Source organism: Diorhabda sublineata, chromosome 8, assembly GCF_026230105.1.
Source record: "Diorhabda sublineata isolate icDioSubl1.1 chromosome 8, icDioSubl1.1, whole genome shotgun sequence".
NCBI classification, from domain to species: Eukaryota; Metazoa; Arthropoda; class Insecta; order Coleoptera; family Chrysomelidae; genus Diorhabda; species Diorhabda sublineata.
Window position 1 is genome coordinate 15690473 of NC_079481.1, and position 26086 is coordinate 15716558.

General features: G+C 32.5%; 2 protein-coding genes across 2 annotated transcripts in view; one reads left to right on the forward strand and one right to left on the reverse strand.

The window, feature by feature from the left end:
• The first annotated feature begins 4868 nt into the window (after positions 1 to 4868).
• On the forward strand, positions 4869 to 6575 carry LOC130448257 (E3 SUMO-protein ligase ZBED1). Its single transcript, XM_056785539.1, has 2 exons — positions 4869 to 4872; positions 5413 to 6575. The coding sequence occupies exons 1-2, from the start codon at positions 4869 to 4871 to the stop codon at positions 6573 to 6575; spliced, it is 1167 nt and encodes a 388-aa protein (XP_056641517.1).
• Positions 6576 to 12479: 5904 nt separating this feature from the next.
• Positions 12480 to 26086, reverse strand: part of LOC130447768 (probable sodium/potassium/calcium exchanger CG1090) — a 143390-nt gene continuing 129783 nt past the window's right edge. The window contains exons 11-13 of the mRNA XM_056784761.1: positions 22576 to 22678; positions 21494 to 21624; positions 12480 to 12854 (exon numbers count right to left, since the gene is read on the reverse strand). Coding sequence (XP_056640739.1) covers positions 12655 to 12854; positions 21494 to 21624; positions 22576 to 22678 — 434 coding nt within the window. The 3' untranslated portion in view covers positions 12480 to 12654. The remainder of the gene's footprint in view (positions 12855 to 21493; positions 21625 to 22575; positions 22679 to 26086) is intronic.

Sequence of the window (26086 nt, forward strand, 5' to 3'; positions counted from 1 at the left end):
CGAAATAAGCAAAAGCATTTATAATTTGGTTGGACAAAACTGAAATATTTCCCGCAGAAGCATTTACAGTGGTATAGTTTGATGTGAAGGAGGAATACCATGTTTGAACCTTCCAAAAAATGGTGAACAAAAAAAGCAGAAAGACTAGTAAGAAAACAATAGAGTCGGGTTTTCTATAAGAAATTTAGCAAGTGGATACTATACAAACAGTACCGTATTACGGAAATTAGCAAGAAATCATCAAAAATTCCGTAAAAGAACTAAATATCCTCAATATACCCCCAAACTAATTCGCACTGATGTCAAGATGCTGTCGTCAACTAAGGCGATGGCAATGAGAAAGGTATTTGATACAGAAAATACCCCAATAATACGTTGGAGACGATATATTTTCGCTGGACTTAGCGTCCTCCCGATTAAAGATTTTTGAACACTTTTGGAATGAGGAACAATTGAGGCATACAATTTTTAGAAAATAAACGAAATAGATGTTAGGTTAAGCTGGGAAATAGCTGTTCACTGAAAATTACACCTAGTTAAGGAGTAGGCGCCCTTCATTTATTTGGTTTTCGCGAGAAAAAAATTAAAACAACTCAGAAAAACTCACGTAAATATTATTCTGAAAGTGATTCGTCCCAAGGATTGATTTGTAAATACTTTTTTTTTAAGTGCCCATATGAACACGGATGATACTGAACGCCCGGGGCGCGTACATGTGAAACTTACCAGGAAACTGTTTAAAACTTTCTTCAAGCTCATTTCTAAGAAATGACAAACAGTTATTGTCGATCAAGTTATATGAGTTCGTTGGGTTATGTTATTAATGATAATTATGAACAATTTTAATCCAACCCAACTTTAACATCATTCAACAAAACTAAAACAATCATTCAATAAAGACCGTGACTCTTTAACATAGTGAAGAAACGAAAGATTGCATACCTTGGCCATATAATGCGAGGCCATAAATATCAATTCCTTCAGCTGATAGTCGAGGGCAAGATTGAAGGTAAGAGAGGATTAGGACGGAAGAGGATGTCATGGCTGCGGAACGTAAGGTAGTGGACGGGTATACAAGATATTCAGACATTGATCCATACCGCTAGAGATAGAGAAGCCATGAAAAATGTGGTCGCGAACATCCATTAATGGATTAAAAGAAGAAGAACAAAACCTGACCCTAAGCTAACGTCATTGAAAAATGATGTATAAACTTACCGGTAGAAGAAAATTATATAATATAATATAATATAATATAATATAATATATATATATATATATATATATATATATATATATATATATATATATATATATATATATATATATATATATATATATATAGGTAGTATAAGAGCGGGTATGTAGACTAAGATGATGTCCTGAAGTATGTTTTCAATATTTTATGAAAAAACTTGGAAACCTTAAGCCAGTTTGTCACCAATCGCAACTTTACGCAAGTTCGTCACCAATTCCGACAAAAAAGCAGATTTTAGCTCGCCGCAAACCAAACGATGTATTGAAGTAGGACATAATTTACTTAAACTAGTTCAGAAATGGTTAATAAAATCAGTGCCAGGTATTTCCTTGATAGAAAAATTTTGTAGAAGACTTATTTTTTACATAATAGTTATTTGTATGCCAAGGACTGAAAGTGCTACTTTGTTGGAGTAGTCTGAAAATTGCGAGACGAGCGAAGCGAGGCGAGCAACAGACAGGTCCGACAAAGTAATAGTTTCTTCAGGAAATCGATGAGTTTCGGATATTTGTTGGTGTGAACATCTTGTTTTATTGCGAGAGTACTTTTAATCATCGAGAATGTAGACCATAAAGTAGAACTTTTTCTGAAAAATAAGCGAGCACTACGTTTTTCGCTGGGGTTTCGCTTTTTTCTGGTGACACCATTTCTTAAAGAGGTCGTACTGTTTTTCGTACCTTGCACGAGATTTATCCGGCAACGTTTGGATTCGAGTAACTTTTCATCGCTGATGTTTTCTTTTTCATCATCATTCATTGTTTTTCATTAATTTAGACAAAACTTCGGATAAAACAAATAATTTCAGAAAATTAAAAATTTAAGGTTATGCAAAATCATCGAAGTGAAATTGTCAACTGTCAATATTGAAGTGGCTAGAGTCACATTTAAGTTAACTCCAGAACGTCCCGAAAGTATTTTGCAGTACGGAACTGTCACTTTCACTACATGGAACACTCAAACGCAACATGTAAATGAGACTCTCTTATACGTGCAAAGTACTGTATTTAGATTCTCTCAAAAACACGTCTTCGCGCGTTAAAAATTATTTATTTTTACCAATTAACTTTCCGAAAAAACAATATATCTACTAATTTAAAGCTGAATACTTGGCGATTAAGAAAAAAATAATTGGAAAAAGGTTTTTCAAATCCAAATTTTTATTTTTCTCTTTCCATAATTGAAGGGTTTTCGAATAAAAATTTAAAATAAATTATTATTAGATCATTATTAGCATTAGTTGAGGGTTTTATTTAAAAAAATCAAATATCTTCTTAACGGTTTGAAATATAAAAAAACTATCCCATTAGAAAATTGATGACGAGAAAATTTTCCTAGAAAAATGAAAATGACGTTATCGCTAAATAACTTTGTTTACTATTATATGATTATAGGTACAATATTCTCGTGACTAACTTTCAAAATTTTCCTTTTTATACAAGCTGTTAGTATTTTAGATTGTTCATCTTCCTGATCAAGACATTGTTCAGCCCATACTTTTTTCATTTATACGTGATCCTCATCAAAAAGAGTTACAACACTGTCTCCACCTTTCTTCGAAAAATCTATATACAGTAGAACAAAAAACTTCATCTTTCATTCAAAATCTCAAAATTTCTGAAAATTATATCTTCCATAGCTGTTAGTGTACTTTTAAATTCTTATGGCGATAAATTTTTTGTGTCTAATTGCTGGGTCATATTAATATAATAATTTTTTGGAATAATTATTGATATTGAAATTGAAATATTGAAAAATATTTAAATCTTAGAAAGTAGATAACATTAGTAAAACAATAAGCCATGAATCATTTTCGTACATTAAATCTTAGTAAGTTTATCACGTATTTTATTTGTAAAATATGATTTTATTCATTTTCTTCAACTTCCAGCAGTTATTGAAATCTTGGCTTATTTTGTTGCATTCAAATATTTGTTTTTTTTTTCAAATAAACGAATGCCAATAATGATCTAATAATAATTTGTTCAAAACTTTTAGTCGAAAATCTTTTTACTTGGAAAAGAAAATAAAAGAAAATTGCGTTTGTCGCCGGCTCGACAAAAGGATAACAAAAACATTTTTTTTATCAACTTTTTTCTTAATTATATCACACAGTACTTGGAGTGTATAGAAGGGTCTCACATATTTAACAAAATTTTCCGTGAAAAATAAGTCTTCTACGGAAAAATGTGTAATAACATTTTTTCTGTAAAATTTCCTCACTTTTTGTATTTAGGAAAATTTCTTATATTTCACCCAATTAACGAGATAATCTGATTAAATTGTTTGGTATATTTATGGATCATCTATAAACGATGACCCTGGAAACATTAGTTCATCTTAAAGTACCCCCTTTCAAATTTTATTCTTAACCATAATTGGAATATCATGGAAATACTTTCTTGGACTATTCACATGAAAGGTTACATATGAAAAAATTATCTACAAGTGGATGCCGCGATTAATGTTGATCAAAAGCTTACCAGTAATGAAAATTCAAACGAATATTTCGATATTTCCATTCAAAAGCAAAGTAAGTAAATTTTCCCTAATACATAACCTTGGCACACACAAAATAATTAAGAAAAAAATACAGTTGAAACAAATTATGAGGATATATTTGTATATTATCTGATCTGGCGCTATATTTTCAATAGAACTTACCGTTTTCATAAGAAATTGAAAAAATTCGGAAATTTTGACTTTTATTAGTGTATCTAACTTAAATAAAAATTTCGATCTGTCTAAATTTTTGTTATTTGATCCGCTTTAAGCGTGTGTCTTATGAAGCATTCCACTAAGCTTTGACAGAGTCTGATATACTGCTTTGGCCGTTCTACATAAAGGCCGGTTCAGACGCAGCCAATAGTTTGTTCGAATGGTTGAATAATTTAAGCGGACCACTCATGATACTGCGGCATATCGTACGATTTGACTGAATTCAGATAGATCTAACTGCTGCAGTACAACACCGTCAATTGGATCGATGTTTTATCTGCTAACCGGTTCATTTTTGTTGAAATAACAAATATTGCTTTTTGTCGTGTGTATAATTATTGTAAAAAATAGCATATATAGAGAATTCTTTGAATTGTACCAATCATCTGGATACAGTCGCAACTCGAACACCGTTTCATGAGCCTCTTTTTGCACAAAAATCTGCGATTTACTTTAGTTTTTGTTTCATCACGGACAGATACGAGAGGCGTTAATAAAATATTATATTGTAGACTGACAATACTAACAGCGGAGACTACACTGCGTCCCAATACCGTGTGTTCGCGAAATCGTCGCCAATCGTACGATCATTTCGTACGACTCTGCAGTATCAAGAGTTACCCGCTTTAGTGCTTGACCTGTTTGAACACATTCATTTTAGTCGAGTAAACGGTCGATTCAAGTAAATAGAAGTCTATTCTATTTTTCGGATCTAATCGTAAGGAAGTGAATAAATAATCGATTTTTGTTTTAATCGATTATTTCTTTCTTAGTATCGATTTTTTGTAATCGATTTTATTAATTGTAAAAATCAATTTTTAATGAATCGATTACATGAATTACGCATTTTAAATCGATTTTTGTAAGTAATGCCATCTATGCGATGAATGAAAAAATGAGTAAGTATGTTTATTAAATGTAAACACGTCGATAAAAAATCAACGCCATCTTTATGTACAAATACATAATAAGTTGTGATCTTTTGTATCTTTTTTATCTCTTTGAAGTTTTGAAGTGTCAAAATATTGTTGTTAACCATAAAAATGTCTTCCATTGGTAAAACACCCAGAAGCTGCTGGCGAAAATATTTTATAATGAAGAAAGATAATACTACCGCAAAATGTAAATACAAAAGAGTTGCAAACATGTAGTAATACTACAAATTTGAAACAGCACATGGAAAGAAAACATTCTGACATCTTAAAAGCTGACGAGGTAACACTAATCATTTGATGCAGTACTTATTATTGATTATGATTTTTATGACAGCATTAATCTAACATTTAAATAAAGAGCAACATTTTAAATGCTTCAATTTCAAACGCATAAACCAACTGACATTAAAATTATATATTTCATTGCTCATTCTAGTGTACTTTATTATTTTGGAGGTTAATAACGTTTTCATGTTAATTTGATTTCGATTTTATTTTTATCAGTGCAGAATTTACATCAAGTTGATATTCAAGATGCTGCCAAGTTGGGACATAATAATTCATTGGTTCAATCTTCAACAACAGAAAGTGATGAGGCTTCATCTTCGACACCAAAACGAGCTAGATCAGATATCGGAGCGGCTTTTTCAAAAATATCAGCATATGCTAAAGATGGTGATAAAAACAAACAAATAACTCAGAGCATTGCGAAAATGATATGCCGGGACAGTCTTCCTTACAGTATGGTAGAAGGAACAGGTTTTAAAAATTTAATGAAGACTGTGGCTCCTTTATACAAGGTTCCATGCCGTAAAACTATCACAAATCTCATTGACACTAAATATGAAGAAAAAAAAATCATAATCAAAGAAAAATTACGGTCTGTTAAAAACGTGTGTCTCACATTAGACGAATGGAAGGATATGCAATTAAGAAGTTTCTTAGGTGTGTCTGTACATTTTATAGAGAACTATAAAATGAAAACAATAAATATTGCGTGTGAGCCACTGCATGATAATCATAGAGGGGAATACTTGTCGGAGGTAATTCTTAAAGTTTGTGAAAATTGGGGATTATCTCATGAAAAAATTGTGAGTGTTACTACAGATAATGGTAGTAACATAGTTAAAGCTATTGAAATTACTTTTGGACGAGCAAAACATGTTCGATGCTTAGCACATACATTAAATTTAGTAGTCGAAAATGCTGTGAATTCTTCGGAGATTAAACTTTTTTTGGATAAAGTCCGAAAGATCGTAACTTGGTTCCACCAAAGTGGTGTAGGTGCTGAAGAGTTGCGACAGATACAAATGCAGCAAGGTGTTCCAGAAGGAAAATTAAAGCATTTAATCGGAGACGTATCTACAAGATGGAATTCACAATTATTTATGATTGAACGTTTTGTGTCAATGAGCAGTATGATTGGATCTATTTTGATAAATCATCCGAATGCACCCCAAATGCTTCAAGCAAATGAAATTGTTGTCTTGAAAAAAATTGGAAAAGTTTTAAAGCCTTTTCACAATGTTACTGAAGAAATGAGCGCTGAGAAATATGTGACAGCTAGCAAAGCTATACCTATAATCAAGTGTTTAAGAGCATTGTTAGACGCAATACCGACAACCAGTGATTTAGCAAACCAATTAAAATATTCACTACAGACTTAATTAAATAAAAGATTTGAAAACATCCAAAACGTTCACCTTTTCTCGGTCGCAACGTTTTTGGATCCTCGATTTAAAAAAATTCATTTAGATGAGGCATTGTCTTTGTCAAAAACAATTAATTATACCAACCGATGTTTGAGTATAAATACTAGAACCGATGATACTCTAGCAGTGACCCATTCTGAATCTTCTGTTTCATCAGAAGTGGTCGACGACGGACAAGATATATGGCAGGTACACCATGAAAAAATAATGGCTGCTAATACGTCCATGAGCAAAAATATAGAATTAGATTTATATATTGCGGCACCATTATCAAATCTTAAAGTTGACCCTCTCGATGTATGGAGAAGCTCTGAGGGAACTTTTCCAAAGTTAACTGAATTAGCTCTGAAACACCTCTCAGTTATGGCCACTTCTGCACCAGCTGAAAGGTTATTTTCGAAAGCAGGAAATATTGTCAGGAAAACTCGAAACCGTATTTTAGGAAAGCGATTACCAAAATTATTATTTTTAAACTCTTTGACTGAAGATTTATGGCAATAATTTTTTTAAGTTTATTGATATAATTTGATTTAAAGTATAGAGTATTCTTTTTTAATGTTTATATCTAATAATTATCATTTTATTAACTACTTAAACTAATCGGTTAACTGTACTTTGATTCTAGTCAAATAAGTGATACTAAACATTTGTGGTAATTATTTATTTTAGTTCTTTTTTTTTTAAACTCAAAGTTTAAGAAAAAAATTATTGTTTTTTAGTTTTAAAATATACTGAACATTTGTTATGTTAATAATTCTTTTTACTATTTAAACATAAGGTTTAAAGGGTGATTTGTTTTGTAATTGAATTTTGTCATTTGAAACAAAACGATTGCCATTTTATTCATTATTTATCTTCTTCAGTTTATTTTATTTTTTTAAGTCAAATTCTGAACGATACTGATGAATAATAAATCAAATTATTTATTTATCGTCTAAACTTGAATTATAGAAAGTGATTCGTTTTGTATTTTATTAATGTTGTGACCAAACAATTGTCATTATATTATCTGTACTGCAATAAAATATTCAAGAGTACTGAAAATTTGTATATGAATCATTCGAATCTGTATTTATAATATAAAATTCATTCTTTTGGTTAATTTATTATACTTGTAATTAATAATAATTATCTAAAATGATTTTTTTTAAATTAATCGCTCATAACTTTCACTAATATATCGAATAAGCGTTTTTCGTACAAAAAAAATCGAATTATCTACAAAACTCGATTATTTCCTCGAAATTCGATTTTTTACAAATCGATTTATTTTCAAACAAAAAGCATCGATTATTAAATAATCGATTTTTTCAACCTTAGGTCACATCCCTAGGATCTAGTAGCAGTCCCCACCACAAAAGACAACCGATAAGCGCAGCAACTAAACACGTCTGTACATGGAACAAATTGGTTTAAACGGTTTAGTAATAACCACACATAGTGGTGAAGTTTTTGGTTTTCGTAACGTGGAATATATAAAAGTATTGAACATTGCTTTAATCAAATTAATAAAAAATGGCAAGGTGGTTAAAATTTGTGGAAGAATATGTGGCTAAACTTCCGAAAAACGCCAATGAATTTTTACAGGTGACATCGATATTTTTGAAATTTCCGCGACCTCGCAAGGTCGAAAATCGCGGTAATTTCGTGCGCATTGGATTGGTGGTAAATAAAACATTGCAAGTATAGAATATTTTTTGTGGTTTGGTTTTTTGAGATAAAATTAAAAGGATTACTTTCAAAAATGTAAGTAGTTATTAAATAATCCAATGTTTCGTCACTTGATGATTAATTTTTTATTTTTAGGCTCTCATATTATTCACAAATAACATCATCTCAGACATAGACCCTCCTAAAAAGATGGAACCTTTTTAAAATAGCAACAATTATGCCAACAGAGGCTGAAACAAAAATTTGGGCCATTAATAATAAACTTCTGTGAGGCAATAGATGGTGCAGCAAGCACAACCAGTTTGCTAAATAGTATGATGATGGTACCGTTTTTGGCTACTTCAGATGTTTCGGAAAAATCAATTCGATTCAATCATTGTTGATATAAAATTTTTGTATCCTGGAAAGAATGATCGACCTCCAATGGAAGAGGTTGAGGAAAGTGACTAAATTTTTGTGGAATAAAATTGCTTTCATTTATATCTATTGTTTTTATTGCTTCTTCGGGATCGGGAAATACGTAGATGCTATAGATTCGGTCAGGTTAGGTTAGGTTAGGTCTGGTGTTCTATTTTTATTTCCTTTTTCGTTACACGAAGTCAAGCAGCATATTTAATAGTTCAAGAATTGATGGCAACGGAAGGTTTTGGTCAGAAAGAAATCGTCCAAAAAATTAAAAACATAAGATCTACATATTTTCAAGAAAAAAAAAAAAGAAAATTAGTGATTCAAAAAAGTTAGGTGCTGCCGCTTTAGACTTATATAAACCTTCATTAAAATGGTTCAACATTTTAGATGGCGCCTTAAATTTAATCGTTGAAACTACAAGAAAACACACACACAAACATTGTAAGTTTTTAAATTTTTCAATCGTAGTTTTCCACACATTATTAATTATACTAAATAATAACAAAATTTATCAAAGAACCGGAATAAAATCCCCATTTTCTAAATCTTCTAAATCAACGGACTCAGCAGGTAGATGATTATTACCCTCTCTTAATCTCACTCAGTTATGAAGAGCACAACAAATACGTACAATTTTATCTACTTTATCAGGGCAAACCGGAATTGGTCTTTCAAATATTCTAAATTTGCTTACTAAAACTACAAACGCATTCTCTTAGATTCTACAAGTTTGTGACAAACTGTAATTAAAAATTTTGTGTCCCAATGTTAAATTATTTAGAGATGAAGGTTTTAGTGAGTTTGGTTCCAAACGAAATGCGTCATCTTCAACTATGAATGTTCCTTTCGAAAAAACTTTATATCGATCGAGGAAGATTTTGGTTTGTAACAGAAAACACACTCGACTAAATTACTTTATTCTACTAAGTCACTGGCTGCGTCTGAACCGGCCTTAACGACTACGATCATTGTGGTTGCGCTACTAATGATGTCATGACTCATGACTCGGAGTGTAGAAAAAATGAGCGGAATTTCCAGAACTCAAGGCCAAGCCAAGAGAATCTATCGTTATGTGGTGTGGAAAGGCATTTTATAAATTTTATAGCAATCTTGTGACGCAATATCATCGCCGCAAAAATCGGAAACTTTATTTTGATTTCACTTTAATATCAATTAGTTAAACACTTCATTTTTTCTGTCTTGTTATTTGTTATTATTTAACCCAACGCTAAGAACGCCACATATCCATTTCGCTTAGGTTTGCGACTATGATTGTCATGAGTGCTTAGTGGAATGCACCATTACTGGGCAAATAATTTTTTTCTAAACATGATACGACCAGTTTTATGACTTATAAGGATTAACAAAGAGAATCTTAGCAGTTGAATAACGACCTTGCACTTTATATAGTACCTAATTGTGTATAAGTTATTTCTACTATAGACTTAGAAAACTAAAATCTAAAGCATACTGTCGTCAAAAACTAATCATAAATTCAAAATTGAAAAATTGTAACAACTTTACGTCTATGACATAAAAATGATTATTTTAAATGTTTTTTTTGTATGTAGACCTAATTTTACGTTAATCATTTGCAAGCATTTTGAATTTTAACTTCACTTGTTCATATTTCCTATATGTGATGATATTGACAAATAATGAATCGTTCATTACTTAATTGACACTGCTTATATTTAAAAACTTTCATTTCACTAGTTGTTATATCCCATTTTCAAACTACTGTATGGGTATTCATTTCAAACATAATTTCGCCCAATCAAAAACTACGACACTCAAACGGTTTTGTTTTAAGCTTATGAATCAATCAAAACATCAATCTACGCAGAGGAGAACTTTGAGAATACACTCTATCACATAGTTCAAAGAAGACTTAACTACATAAGAAGGTAGTGTCGATGTAAATGTCAATCCGAACAAGACCTATCTAATTACCTTCACTAGGAAAAAAATTCAGTCTTAAGCCAATCAAGCTAGATGAGCAAGTAATGGAGTAGACAACAGAGAGGACTTACACTATACAGTAAAGTTTTCTGGAGCAAACATGAGAAGGAGACAACCAGTAAAGCTACCAAAGATTTGATTGTGTGCAAACATTTTGCAAGTAGGAATTGGGGTTGTAACCAAAAGATTCTACTGTGGATGTACACGGCAATCATGAGATCAATCATCACATTTGGGGCAGTGGTTTGGGGTACTAGGAAATAGTCCACCTCTACATATAGTATTGGAAAGCGTGGTGGACAAAATGTCGTTCAGAATTAACAAGGAAAAACCATACATAAAAAATGACCAAAGCTGGCTCTAGCTTCAGGACGCAGTACCGAATAAGTTTAGCTTTGAGCAAAAATTTTGTTCAGTACAAAGCTGTAGAACTAAGCATATGAGGAATGAACGGAAATGTCATCAAACTGTAATGATTGAGGTTTAAAACTCCGTTGTCACCAGTGTAATGATTTTTGAATTGACCATGTATAGTGCCGTCAGCCCCCAACAGTATGGGAGCTGACCCATGTTGGCCCAAGCTGAAGGGAATCGTTAAGGGGTTACTACGATCCTAACGAAAACGCTGTGGATCGCTAGTGCTTACAAACGCTCGGACGATGTACTCTCTCTAGAGCCTTGGCGAGTTTTCTGCTTTGCCCGAACTTACTTCACCTTTGGTAGAAGACAGAACTGGAATAGGAATTCACGGGGCTAAAACCAAATACTCTGAAAGCCTGTGTAGCATACCAATCATTTTTCAAGCTGAAATTCAAACCATTGAAAAGTGTGTATAGTTCAAGTTAAAAAGGAAGTCTCGTAACAAGGAGATCGAGATCATCATCCAGTCCGATGTCCAAGCAGCAATTAGAGCTCTAAGCTCTAATGCCTGGACAAGCTAAGCGAGCTAGGCAAGAAAGTTCTCCTTCAATGTTTTCCGTGATACCCTAGAGTGGAGGGAAACGAAATAGCTAACAGATTCGCTGAGGTAGGAGCAGACAAACCCTTTATAGGACCTGTGACCTTTTGTAGTGTCAGCTAAAGAGCAATAGAGAAAGCATATGGAGAAGAAGATAGATATGGGTGTATCCAGTCATTGGGATAGGGGTTAAGACAGGCGAAGACACTCCTGAGAAACTATAAATAGAAAAGATCTGTTGACTGTATCAAATCAGGTAAGAGCAGTTTAAACTTTTTAATAGAGGTCCTGATGGGACAATGTCACCTCAATGGACACCAGAAGAGTCTAGAATGTAGCGTGCAGGTTCTGTTGCGCAGACGACGAAATCTCTATTCCTATACTCTCAAAGTAAGAGACAGATCATTGCATCTAGGAACGTATGAAATAGAAGACGAAGATCTGTGGCAATTAAATCCATCCTACATTCAAGACTTTTTAAAAGGATTGGTAATAAAAGATCAGCTGTAAACACTAGAATATTCAGCAATAAAGATTCTTTGGGTCACGATTTACAGATGCGTCATAAAATTAAATCTGCAGTTTACAGCTAAAAACCTGTTCAGGGACTTCTGAGAAAAATTAATTTATTTGGAATCTTAAAAAACCTTTTGAGTGCCACTGATTCGAATGATTTAATATCTGCATGTAAAACAGTAGGTATTTTATGACGGAGAGTTGTAATTTCAAATTCAATTAATCACCATTCAAAGGCGATTAATTAAAGGTAATTGATAATTAGTAATTATTATGATGATACTTATCATCATTATATTTTTGATTTGTTCTACACATATATTTTGAAATATTAGAACGCCGTCTTTTTGTTTTTTTAAAAACATATATTGTTCATTTATTCATAATAAATAATTCTAGTACTGTTTATCACGTTCTAAAAGCTTAATACTTGCAAAAAGTTAACTTATTAACAAGTATGTATGATAACAACAATAAATACTTTCAAGCCTTGAGTCTACCGTTTGTATTAACTCACAATTACCAGTCTGTAGGACATTCTGGAGGATTCATGTATCCAAATACGTTTAGCTCGTACATACTAGCGAACGTGATGAATATTAAGTACCAAATCATTAACATGATGCCGAATTTTCTGTCTAATTTCCAGCCGTTCATGTGCGTAGCTACTACTAAGAAAATTACTGTCGATAGAAGAGATAAAGTAGAGTACGTCAAACCTGAAAACAACGTCATTAATTATTATTGACTTCATTATAGAGGATAGAGGTAACGGGATTCAACTTATCTGGGGATTTAGATAAAAAAGGGTCTGTAAGTAATCGATTATACTTCAAACTTGATGTAAATAGCGCTCTTATTAATAGCAGTATGAGTATGCTTAGTTCGCATATTCCATATTAGTCTGGGAGGTAGCGTTGCATTTTAGGTAGTGATTTTATGCCGATCGAGGATAATCTTTTTCAATAGATCTCGGCTGACTAATGTTCGAAAGTTCGAATGAAGGGTCAGCTGGCGCACCCGGGTGGGTGTGGTTATGGGAGGTCACGAAAGTCGTAAAAAAAAGAATTAAGTAATAGTATGCCGACTAAAATTTCTTTCAGCGGTAGTTTTGATTGTACCGAGCTGAAAAAACATCGCCAGCTGCATCGTGGAGGGGGGAATACGCGTTAGCTGTTCGCATGAACTTGTAAAGAAACACCTTAATTAAAGTGCTAGTATGCCGAATGAAATTTAACTGGTTGATAAGTTAAAGAATTAAAAGTAAAAAACGACAATCAGCTGTGTGGGTAACGGTGGAAAGACCGTCAACTGACGCAATACAGATTAAAAATATTGGATCATTTCTATACTAGGCTGTTTTCTTTCAAGCACATATTTAGAGATAGTTTCTGGAGCTACTTGAACCCATAATTTCGGGAAGTATATAACATGTACAAAACAATACGACAATACGGGATTTATGCCATTCTGTTTTTTCGCTCTGTGCGACGATCTGCAACTTAATCGCATTTCGACAATTCCACCGACAAAATTTATGGTAGAAAACGATTTGAGCTTTTGAATATTGTTCCTCAATTTTAGCTGTTCCTCGCGAACTTAATATTTTTTGCGCCTCTTATTACAAAAAATGCACGTGTTCCGTGAAACCTTGAGCCTCTTTAGCGCCAGAACATCTTGCGTCGTTGTTCCTTCCCCTTCAGCTGCATGAATTTCCTCAATTGTACCAGTAATCGAAACATCGAATTGATTACCAGTACTCGATGACGTGTGTAAACAGACTTGTGTTGAGCTGAGTGTGGCTTGATTATCAGCAGGATTCGAGGAATCATCGATGTTTCGATATTTTCGACTCCAGAACTTTCATCCGATGGTTGAACGTCTCTCTCCGAACCTTTTATTATTTCACATGAAATTGTTTTGGTACAGTTTGTATCGTTGAAAACATTTCCTCGTAGAGTTTATCGCAGAATATTTTTTTCAAGACTTGAGAGCAAAATCTGCTGGGAACATTGAGACGATCAAAAAAAAAATGAAAAAATGATGAATTGAAAAAATATTTTTCCGTGCGTATCAACGATGCGGACTTCAATATTATTAATATAGAATAGTATAAATTGGAATGCATTTCAATCAAAATAACCGTCAAAAAGTAATGAAATATAACGTACCTTGACGCTGCAGATGTTGAAGGAGTTTCACAGATGGCTATATTTAGGTGGTAAAACTGTGAATTGTCGATAACATTTGCTTGATATTTTTGAAAATCGTTTGATTTCGACGCCACTTTAACGTTTTTTAAAGATAAATTATTTTTCTGACTAATTTCCAATATAAATGTACATTTTTTCAGAAAAAGATATTGTTTTTTGCCACAGAATACACAAAGCGATTGAGTGGCTGACATATTTGGACAATGCGTCCGTTCGTTCGAAGAACACAACCAAAACTTATCGTGTACGATGAAGAGAAGCCCACAGGCAGCTGTTCCTTTTATTTGAAATTTAAGGGGAAGGGGCTTAGGTAGTCTGAAGGTCTATCCCTAAATATGTGTTTGAAAGGAAACAGTGTAGTATAGCAAAGCTCCAATATTTTTTATTTGTATTTCCTCAGCTGACGGTCTTTGCACCGCTACCCACGCAGCTGATTATCGTTTTTATATTTTCAATTATTCAACTTATCACCCAGTTAAATTTCGTTTGGCATACTAGCACTTTAATTAACGTGTTTTTTTTACAAGTTCATGCGAGCCGCTAACTCGTATTCTCCCCTCCACGATGCAGCTGGTGATGTTTTTTGGTACGATCAAAACTATCCCTGAAAAAATTTTAGGTGGAATACTGTTACTTAATTATTTTTCTTACGACTTTCGTGACCTCCCACAACCACGCCCACTGCTACTTGAGCAGCTGATGATCGGATCACTCATGAGTCATATAAGATCAACGACTGGTGTCAATATCAGCCGGCATACCATGAATTTTTTATTTGCAACGCTACCTCCTGGACTATACAGTGCTTTTCAGATAAAAGTATCCACCTTTAATAACTTTTGTAATACTGGTATTTAGAAAAAATCCAAAAACACGCCAATTTATGTTGGAAGGGGCAAGCATTATGGCTTATTTAAACTTACTGGAAAAGCCACCCCCTCACCCCTAGCAGCATCCCCTTTATTTTTTTAAATTACTTTTCATATTTTTTATGCAAAATTTGGATACTCCTCTTTGAGCTGATTTCAAAAATGTTTAATACTTGTAGGTTAAAGTGGTTAGTTTATGAGATAAACAATTTTTCTTTTAAGAGCACAAGTTTTACTTATTATTTACTTTCACCTTATTTGCCTGTACTAAAATGGGTTGTACAACAGTTCAAACTCTTTAATCCTTTTAACTGTGCTATTTATTCTACTTAAAAAATCCAAACAACAAAAAACTCTACTTTTTATTAAAGTTTGACATTGTCAACTAGAATTTGTAGTCACTATTGATAGTGTAATTTGATACATTATTTATTTTGTTTCTCTGAAATGGTTTACTCTTTGCAAGAAAGAATTGAAATTGTAGGTTTATACTACCAAAATAATAATTGTGCAAGAGCTGCTGCTAGAATATTTAACGAATTACATGACGGAAGACATGCAACTCATAAGTATGTAATTCAACTGATGGAGAAATTTACCACAACTGGGTCTGTTTGCAATAAAGTGCATAAGCGAGAGGGACTCGTAAATAACGAAGCAATCCAAGTGGCAATTTTAGGGCAAGTCAGCTTAGAGGCTCAACAACCCCAATCGTTGTCAACAATAAGTAGAGCGATCGGTGTTTTATCTTCTACAGTTTTCCGAGTTCTACATAAATTCAAGTACCACCCATACAAAGTTAAGTTGGTGCACGAGTTAAATGAAGATGATTTTGATCGTCGTCTAGAGTTTTGCGAATCAATGACGCAAATTATCAATAACAATCCACAATTGTTAAACAATATTTGCTTTTCTGATGAATGCTCATGGTCATTAAATGGCTTAGTAAGTAGGCATAATTGTAGATATTGGGCTGAAAGTGATCCACATATTATGCGTGAATTCCATACACAACATCCCCAAAAGTTAAACGTTTGGTGTGGTATCCTAGGTGACCACATTGTCGGACCTTTCTTCATCAACGGAAATTTAAATGGTGAATCATATCTTGAGTTACTCAGGGAAGGGGTTGACCCACGTATTACAACAAAAATAGAAAATGATGATAACCTTTCCGAAGATTTACTGGTACATATTTCAACAAGACGGAGCTCCCCCACACTATGCTATGCCTGTCCGACAATTTTTAAACGAAACATTCCCCGCTCGTTGGATAGGTAGAAGGGGGCAGATGATGGAGTGGCCACTTAGGTCACCGGATTTAACACCCCAAGACTTCTTTTTATGGGGGTATTTAAAAACAAAAGTTTATGCTACCCAACCAGAATCTCTGGATGATTTACGAGAGAGGATAGAAAATGAATGTCGACAATTAAATCCAGTCGTATTAAGCAATGTCAGAGAGGCATTTCAAAATAGATTATACCATTGTATGGAAGTGAATGGTACTCATTTTGAACACTTATTGTAACTTCATAATAAATAGCACAGTTAAAAAGATTAAAGAGTTTGAACTGTTGTACAACCCATTTTAGTACAGGCAAATAAGGTGAAAGTAAATAATATTTAATAATATAATAATATATAAAATTTGTGCTCTTAAAAGAAAAATTGTTTATCTCCTAAACTAACCACTTTAACCTACAAGTATTATACATTTTTGAAATCAGCTCAAAGAGGAGTATCCAAATTTTACATAAAAAATATGAAAAGTAATTTAAAAAAATAAAGGGGATGCTGCTAGGGGTGAGGGGGTGGCTTTTCCAGTATGTTTAAATAAGCCATAATGCTTGCCCCTTCCAACATAAATTGACGTGTTTTTGGATTTTTTCTAAATACCAGTATTACAAAAGTTATTAAAGGTGGATACTTTTATCTGAAAAGTACTGTATATTATAGAAATGTGAATTTTTAAGAAATCGATATTATTTGGTAGATACAGATGATACACAAAATTCATAAAACGTACAATGTTCATTTTTGAAAAAATAAAATACAAAAACACGTTACATTAGAAAAGAGAGAAAAAAGATTAAAATTTATAGATACAAGCTTATAAATAACTAAAAAACAAAGATACAAATAATTAATTGAATAAACATATAAAAAAACTGGGAATTAATAGAAAACAAAATAAACTTGATTTTGAATTCATGAAAAAAAAATAAATTACAAGGGAAATATATCAATATGATAACTTCATTCTATTGTTTGGTTAGTATTATCGATTTTTATAAATTACTACATATAATACAGTTTCAAAACATGCTTTATTGAAATACAATAACAAATTTTAAAATATATTTTGCTGTAACAAAAATAAATAGTTTTGAATTCTAATAATTAAAAAGATAAAATGTTGAGTATTAATCTAGAATATTTTTGTAGACTATATTATAAAATTTTTCTTTGATTAGATTGAATTAGATACACGTGAACATGCTACATATAGTTGGCCATGAGAGAATCGGGGCTTTTCTAAATGCACTCCTGCTACCTGTAATGTCTGACCTTGTGCTTTGTTTATAGTAACAGCAAAGCTAAGCTTCACCGGAAACTGAACTCTTTTAAATTGAAAAGGAAGGTCAGTTGGAATAATTGGAATCCAAGGTATGATAACTCTTTATCTGTTAAATTGCTGAGCATGTCTTTCCAAACGATGTTGGGTCTGAAGAGGTGTTTCAGCAGCTCTCAAATTACTTTATCGTCTTGCTTGCTGTTGTCTTCTCAGGTCTGCATGAACCAAAGATTCTTGATTTCGAGCAACTTTTGCTGCACGGGCACGTGACAAGTTTTTAGATAATGTAGATTTACGCTTCCGAGGAATTTTTTTAGACATACGCTTTCGGTGACAGTTGAAAATAACAATGGTATCTAACTTCAAAAATTTCAAACAGCTGAAACTATAGTCAATTGAATTGGATGTGTAGATAATAGATAGATATTGACTTGATTGTCAGTAATATCGTAGGTCGATAATATAGTATTTAGGGTTCGAACTTCATTACTGTATGTTAGATGGCTCTGAAGTAGCAAAATGTTGATATTTGTTGACAAATTTTTCTTTAATTATTTGAAAATTATTTTTTTTAATGAAAAGTATACTATGTTACTTCTAGTACCACACAGAATATGTGTACAAAGTTTTGTGATGATGCGTCAAGTAGTATTTGCGTGAAAGCGTAACAAACATCCACACTTTCACATTTATAATATTAGATTAGATATGGCTTTATTGTTTTTCAAAATATTCTCCATTAAAACCAAAAGACTTTTACATGCGTTTGAACCAATTGTCAGAGCATTTTTTCCATTCCGATTTAGGTACCTCCAAAACATGTGATTGGAAAGCATTAACGGCTTCGTCAGGTATAGAAATACGTTGACCTTGCAATTTATTTTCTAAGAAATAAGAATTCTCCATGGAGCATCATCTCTACTTCACTTGATAACCTCAATAATTATTTTGTGAATGTAGCTAAAAATTTATCAAATTCTATAACTGCTTCTCATGATCCTCTTTCATATCTCCTTGATGCTAATGCTAACTTACACAGTTTCTTCTTTATGCCCGAAGTTTTAGCAGAGCTTCGTAGTACAATTAATGACATCGAAAATAAATACTAGTCTGGAACTGATGGACTTACATCCAAAATGTAGTCGAATCTGCCCGATTGCACATTAAATCACCTTACCACTTTGATTAATGCTTCATTTCAAAATGGCACTTTTCCCAATTGCCTTAAAATCATGAAAAGATTGGCCAAAAAGAGTCTTTTATTATTTCTGTTTGAATATAAAATACTTACTACCACCCATCAATTTGGCTTTTTACGTAACAACTACACAAATTATGCACACTACAACAACTTTTTGTGATTTTTCTAAGCCTTTCGATTGTATTGATCATATTTTAATCAACAAATTGCAGTACTAGAGTTTCAGGAGAACAACTCTCGCATGGTTTAAATCATACCTTACCAACAGAAGTCAGCTTGTAAGGGTTGATACAACGATGCAAGCCAATAGAATGTTGAATGCCCCAAGTTCCATTACCAGGTCCTATTTAATTTTCTTCTTTTTATAAACGTCATCGCCTATCTAGACACCAGTGTTAAAATATGTCTATTTGCAGATGACACTAGTTTCTCTTGAAACAACCCAGATGCAATTCTAATCTTCTCTGTCCCAATGTTTTTAAATAAAACTAAAGTTTTATCATATAGAAATTTATTGCTGCCTTTTTGATTAAATATCATCATCATTGACGGCTTGACAATTTCTTGAAATGGGAGTTATATATTGCCACCTTATTTAAAAAATTAAGTTCCTCCTGAAATCAGTTTCCAGAGAACTGAACTTATCCATCTCCTAATAGTTTATTATGTCCTTATTGAGTCGCATATATGCCCTTTCCTTTCTGGGGTACGTGTGGTGCGACTCAAATTGAAAGACTCTTCAAACTACAAAAGAGATATTTATTCGGACTAAACAGCAAGGCTCACTTCAGGGTGTTCTTTAAAAGATTAAAAATTCTGAATCTTCCCGCATTCCGCAATAATTTGAGGGCATATTTACTGGAAAGTGCCTTCTACTCCGTGAACGACTTTTATTCTAATAATAATATTTAATTCCGTGCATTATTACTTATTACTATTACCTATAATTTTGTTACTTATTGTGTTTTTATTTTGTATATTGAAATTTTATTTCATTTGTGTCGTTATTCAGCTTTTGTCTGCAAATTGTAACAATTTTTTTGGGAATAAGAAGAAATTTAAGTTTTAACACTTGTGTAAATAATATAATGAAAGTTTGACATATTTTACTATCGAAAGACGCGAAATAACTAAACTTTGTAAATATAGTACGTTTTGACTTTTGTGTCCCAAATAACCCAGTAAAGTTATTGGGAGTTAACGCAATAAATGAACTATTATGAATTCCACAAAGCTTTTGCAAATTAATAAGAAGTGATAATTATGATGAAAATTACAAAGACAATAAAACTATAATATGAAAAATTTATGCATTCAAAAGCTGTCCATATTGACAAAAAATAAGGTATTATCCAAGTGGGATGCCCAAGCAATCGTTTATTTAAACCAACAGTATATAAAAGAAATTCAAAATATTTTCTTATTAGTCTCCATGACATATTGTGTTTGTTAAGATGAATGCCAGTTTTTAAATGAATTAACACATTGCACCAAAATTTCATCTACATTTTTACGCCTTCCTGATTTAACGACTTTGGATGGACATAGAGATGATTAAAATAAAATTTTTCATTTGTTTCATAATGTATCAAGAGTTTGTTATCAATAGAGATATATTTTAAAGAACTATTCCATCTAGTGAATAATTCCAAATGGATGAATGGCTTGGTCGATGCAAACTTCTGTAGAAGACACTCTAAAACTACCGTCTTCAAAGCTGAGGTATCTCAATCTCAAATAATCTCAATCTATTAAGACAGGAAAGCTACCATAAAAGCTATAATAGCTGAAACGTTGTGCTAACTTAAGCTTGTGTGCAAAGAATTGGTAAGTGATAGTAAAAGTAAAACCACTAATGGGTACATAAACAACTTTTAGTGAGGCTAGTGTAGCTGAAACAAGCGGAGATAAACATAAATGGGCCTTCTGTCTCTCTCACCAATTAACAATCGATAAAGAAGCACGCATTATAGACTTCATGGACGAATGGGAAAGCTGCGGGTGCAAGCAGAAGGTTCAAGCCAAGGTGACTGATTAGTTTTTAAAAAGACATCGGACTGTGGTTGAATCAAAATGCAGCTTTGTTTGGATTGGTCATATTAGTAGAATGCAGAAATATCTAATTGTTCACGATTAGCGCTTGAGACACGATATGAAAAAAAACAACTGGAATACTTTGGGTGGAAAGGGAGGATAACGTCAAAAATATTCTGAAAGAAATGGCGGTGAAATTCAGGAGGTTCGCGCTCTGAATTCGAACACTTGGTATATGCCACATCTCTATACCGTAAGTTAGACGAGAGAATCGACGAAGTAAGCAAGGAAATTAGTAAATAGACAATTTAAAAATTTCACTACGCTGCTCTGGCTTAGCAGCTTTATCATAAAGTTTTTTGAACAGTTTTTGAAAATGTTAAGTAGTGCACTGCCTCTATCTAAGTAATAATAATTGAAATCATTGTCAATAAAAGTGAAACAAATTGCAGAACTATCTTACCTTTGCTTAAAACTTTGACTGTAGTTCCTGGTCTTATTATAGCAGTTTTGATGAACCATGGAAGACCCAAACATATAAGTATATCAAAGACATTACTTCCAACTGCATTAGAAACTGCCATGTCTCCATATCTAAAAATAAAAAATATGTGACTACTGAAAACATTTTTTTATAAAGTTTGATATTCAAAAAAATTACTATAGTACTTTGTGGTCATTGGTTTACTAGTGAGGTAGTAATCAATAAGCAAAATGCTTTTTGTATTTGAAAAACCTGATTCTAGCACCTTCTTGTCCGAGTTCTGAGGAATCGAAGTAACAAAGCGCAACACTCTTTAGCCTCTTGTTTTGATTCAAAATCATAATGATAGTCCCAGGCCTCATCCACGATGCATGAAATCTTTTTTATCCTACCTTAAACAATCCATATCTTGTTCAGGCGTTTCCGAATGTGGCACGTAAAATATCTTTCTAGGGTTTAGAATTGAAGGTGAAAATTCTTTACATACTTTTAATAATCGTCCGTGCGTTTATTTTGATGATTTACCTTTAAAAACTAAGAATTTTTTTACTGCACGATATTCAATTTCTTTCATTGTACAAAAATACTAAGATGTTTCAACTGGAAATATATGAACGACTGGATCAATCTATATGTATTCATAAACACGTAGTTAGTACCATCTTTCATTGAGCGACAGGATTTATTTAGCAATCATCTAATTCTAAACATTTTTCGTATCAGTGGAGAACATCAAAACTCTTGAAGAAAACGCATCTACCAAACTTATACCGCACATGCTATTTGGATCACTATTATATAAGAGCTAAAACTAGAAGAGCTCCAGATGATTCCCATTCTTTGGTCTTAGAAGACAAGTCAGTAGGCTCAAGTAACCTCATCGAATAGTAAAATGATATTTAGCATTTTGGACTAAAGAATGTATTTCAATATTTCACCTACAAGACCACCACGCCGAAAAATTTTTAATTTCGAAAAAAAAATGCTCTGTAGAATTAGGAAACATTAGAAATAATCGATTGGTTAGTTATGAAGAATGTTATTTTATCCATTTAACTTACCCTTCTTTAATGACAGCTACACTTGATAAAGCATCGGGCACCGAAACTCCAGCTGCTACAAATGTTAATCCCATAACTGTGTCTGGAATTCCCATAGTGTAACCTTAAGAAGAATGAAAAATAAATTATATCATATAGAAAAAAGAATGTTACCACTATTTAGTATAACTAGTAGCATCGGGGAGTATTCCGGCCATTTGCTATAATATATGAGGATATATTGGAAAATTCTTAACCTACTATAGAACCAAACAAAGTTTCGATGTCAAAATATTTTTTTACTCAACATATTCTCCCTTAATTGGATACATTTATTACAGCGAACCTGCAACGTCTCCAGACCTTTGAAAAAAATGTTCCTTTATGTTCTGCAAACCAGAAATCCACAGCTTTTATTACTTTCTTGTTAGAAAAAAATTGACGACGTTTTAAAGTTTTTTCAGTTGGGGAAAGAGATGATAGTCGAACGGAGCCAAATCTGGTGAATAAGGGGAGTGTTCCAGTAATTCAAACCCTAAATCAAGAATTTTGTGCATGGCAACATGAGATTTGTATGCAGGGACGTTGTCCTGCGAAACCAAAACACCTTTGGATAGCTTTCCGCGTCTTTTCTCTTAAATTTTTTCCCGTAGAGTGGTCAGTAATGTCGAATAGTAATCTCCAGTAATTGTTCTACCCTTATCCAAAAAATCAATCATGATTACTCCATGGCAATCCCAATAAACTGAAGCAAAAACTTTTCCAGCAGATTTTTAAGCTAGAAACTTCTTAGGTCTTGGAGAACCAGAGTGTCTCCATTCCATCGATTGTTGCTCTGTTTCTGGATCGTAGAAATATACCTAAGTCTCATCCTTAGTAACAATTCCGTTTAAGCTAAATTCGACAGTCTGATAAAATCATGTCATGAACTGCATCGATATTTTCGTGGACTGACACAGAAACTGGCCTTCTCGAACGGTCATCATCTTAAATGGAAAATTTACTTTTGAAGCTTGAAGTCCAATTTTTCACGGTCACATACGAAGGACATTTATCACCAAGGGTATTAAGCATATCTTCGTAAACTGCTTACCTCTTAACCGTTTTAAATACAGGTACTTGATGATGGCTCGATACTCCAATTTTTCGATTTTCACAATTTTGGTGGACATCTTATTGACGTCAACTTAGTTGAAGTTATTGTTCGTTGCTATGGTAACGCAATATTTTGTTTATGCATGGATCTGGTCTAGACTAACTAGATATTAATACATCCTGGTATGTTTAATTTGAATAGTATCGATAATTCATAATTCTTTAGAATTTTAATTTATCGTATTTCTGAATTAATAAATATTTTTATAAGAAGCTAATAGTTAACATAAGTTATAAATTAGATACTTTGTTACTTATTTCTTTTGCTACAATTGCAAATTTCCTCATAAAATAGGCAATTAAATTACCAGTAAAACACGGCACTATTTAGTGGTGTATGAAAGAAATAGGAGCCTATGATAGCTATGATACCACATCACACATTGAGACTCCAGTCTACTGATAAGTCTACAAAGACTTATCAGTCCAAACAATTTCGAATGAAAATTCTGTATTCGAATTATCATTATTATCGATATTATTCGCATCATGTCTACTAGTCAATGCCAATCAATTCTTCATCTAACGTCTTTCTGATTAAAAGTTTGAAGTCAAACCTCATATCTCAAACATTTATTAACAATTATGAGAACGGTGAATTTCTAGTTATAATTCAACCAGTGTAGCTTGAGACTTGATTTTTGGATGCGCGATAGTTATGCGGGTCGGAATATGTTCTGAGCTCATTTTGTGCCAGTAAGCATCGCAGCTATTCAAGTGCCGGAACAAAAAAATACAATTTTGTGTGGTCAGAGTCGGGAACTAGTAAGTAATTTCCTGAAATAAATTATAGAGGAAGCGACAAGGCAGGAAATTGTTATATCTCTTTTTAAGGTATGTTTCAATAATGTCATTTTTGTATCGTCAGGAGTTGTCATAAAAATTAGAAACTAGAACAATGGTTGTGTAGAAATAAAGTATAAATGTGTTTAATTTTGAATATAAAGGGGGTAAAGAATCATTAAGAAAAAATATTCACCAATTAGGATACCGTTGGAAAAAAGTGAGGAAAGATCGAACAATTTTAGTTGAATGTCAATCAGACATCTCAGATTAGAATTTTTGAGAAAAATAAAATTTTACAGAGAGCAAAATAGACCCATCGTATACATGGATGAGATTTATATCCACTCCAGTCATACACATGAGAAAGGATGGAGTGATAAAAGCTGTTTGGGTATGATGAAACCAACAAGTAAAGTCTAATAATTGTTAATGCTGGTAGCGAAAAAGGGTTTAATTCTAATGCTTACCTATGCTGGAAATCAAATTGTAAATCTGGTGATTATCACGACAAAATGAATTTCGATAATTATGAGAAATGGGTAAAAAAAGCTGATATCAAATCTATTATCAAAAAGTGTGGTGGTTGTCGTTAATGCTCCATATCACAATAAACTATTGGAACCAATGCCAACCTCAACAGTGTTTCATTCAAATTTAATGAGGTTATCCAATACTGCGACGATTTTCTTAATAACTTTTCAGTTGATGACTGGAAATCACGTTGTGAACATGCTGAAAAGTTTGAGAAACAATATATGGAGAAAGAACCATTTCTTGATCAGGTAATCGACAACTTAATCATAGATTTTAATGATGATGATTCAAGTGGAGAAAGTTATACTGACGATACTGATTCCTAAAGACATTTTGCGAAAGATTTTGATTGGGAAATCCTGAGTTTGAAGAGTTAGAAGGTTGCACCACTGTAAGTGTGAATAATTTCGTCCAAAACAAACCGGATAGTGATTCTTTGTCAAAATTATTCACAATTTTATAAATAATATCTACTATTTTTCCATTCTATTATTCTGATTAATTTTGGTAAAGTGACATATTATAATATAATTTTATTATTAAGATGAAATGAAACAATTTAATTTGTTTAAATCTTCATTTAATTTGAACTAAAGTTCCATATTAATTTATAACGCGTTTCGCTAACAGCGCTTTGTCAAAAAGTGATGGTATAATGAAATATTTTTAATTTATACAGTGCATAAATACGGGATTTTAAGATATTGAGTATTGATAAAAGTATTACTAAATGTTTACTTGGAAATGAAATGCTAAAAATGCCTAAATACAGAATTTTCCTAATATTAATAAAATAGTATTGAACAACTTTACCAGGAAATTCTATTTACGTTAAGAAGATTACCTGAATATTTGCTTTTAAATATCTCAAGGACTTCTAAGAGATTTAATTTCCTGGTAAAATTGTTCAATACATTTGTTTGGTACTTTTGTAATTTATATCAAACATTATTAAAAATCAAAATATCGACGAAAGCTGGTATAGATATGTGTGGTTCGGTGCGAAACAAATTTTGGGGATGGAACCTAACACAAACAGCTTTTATCGCTCCATCTT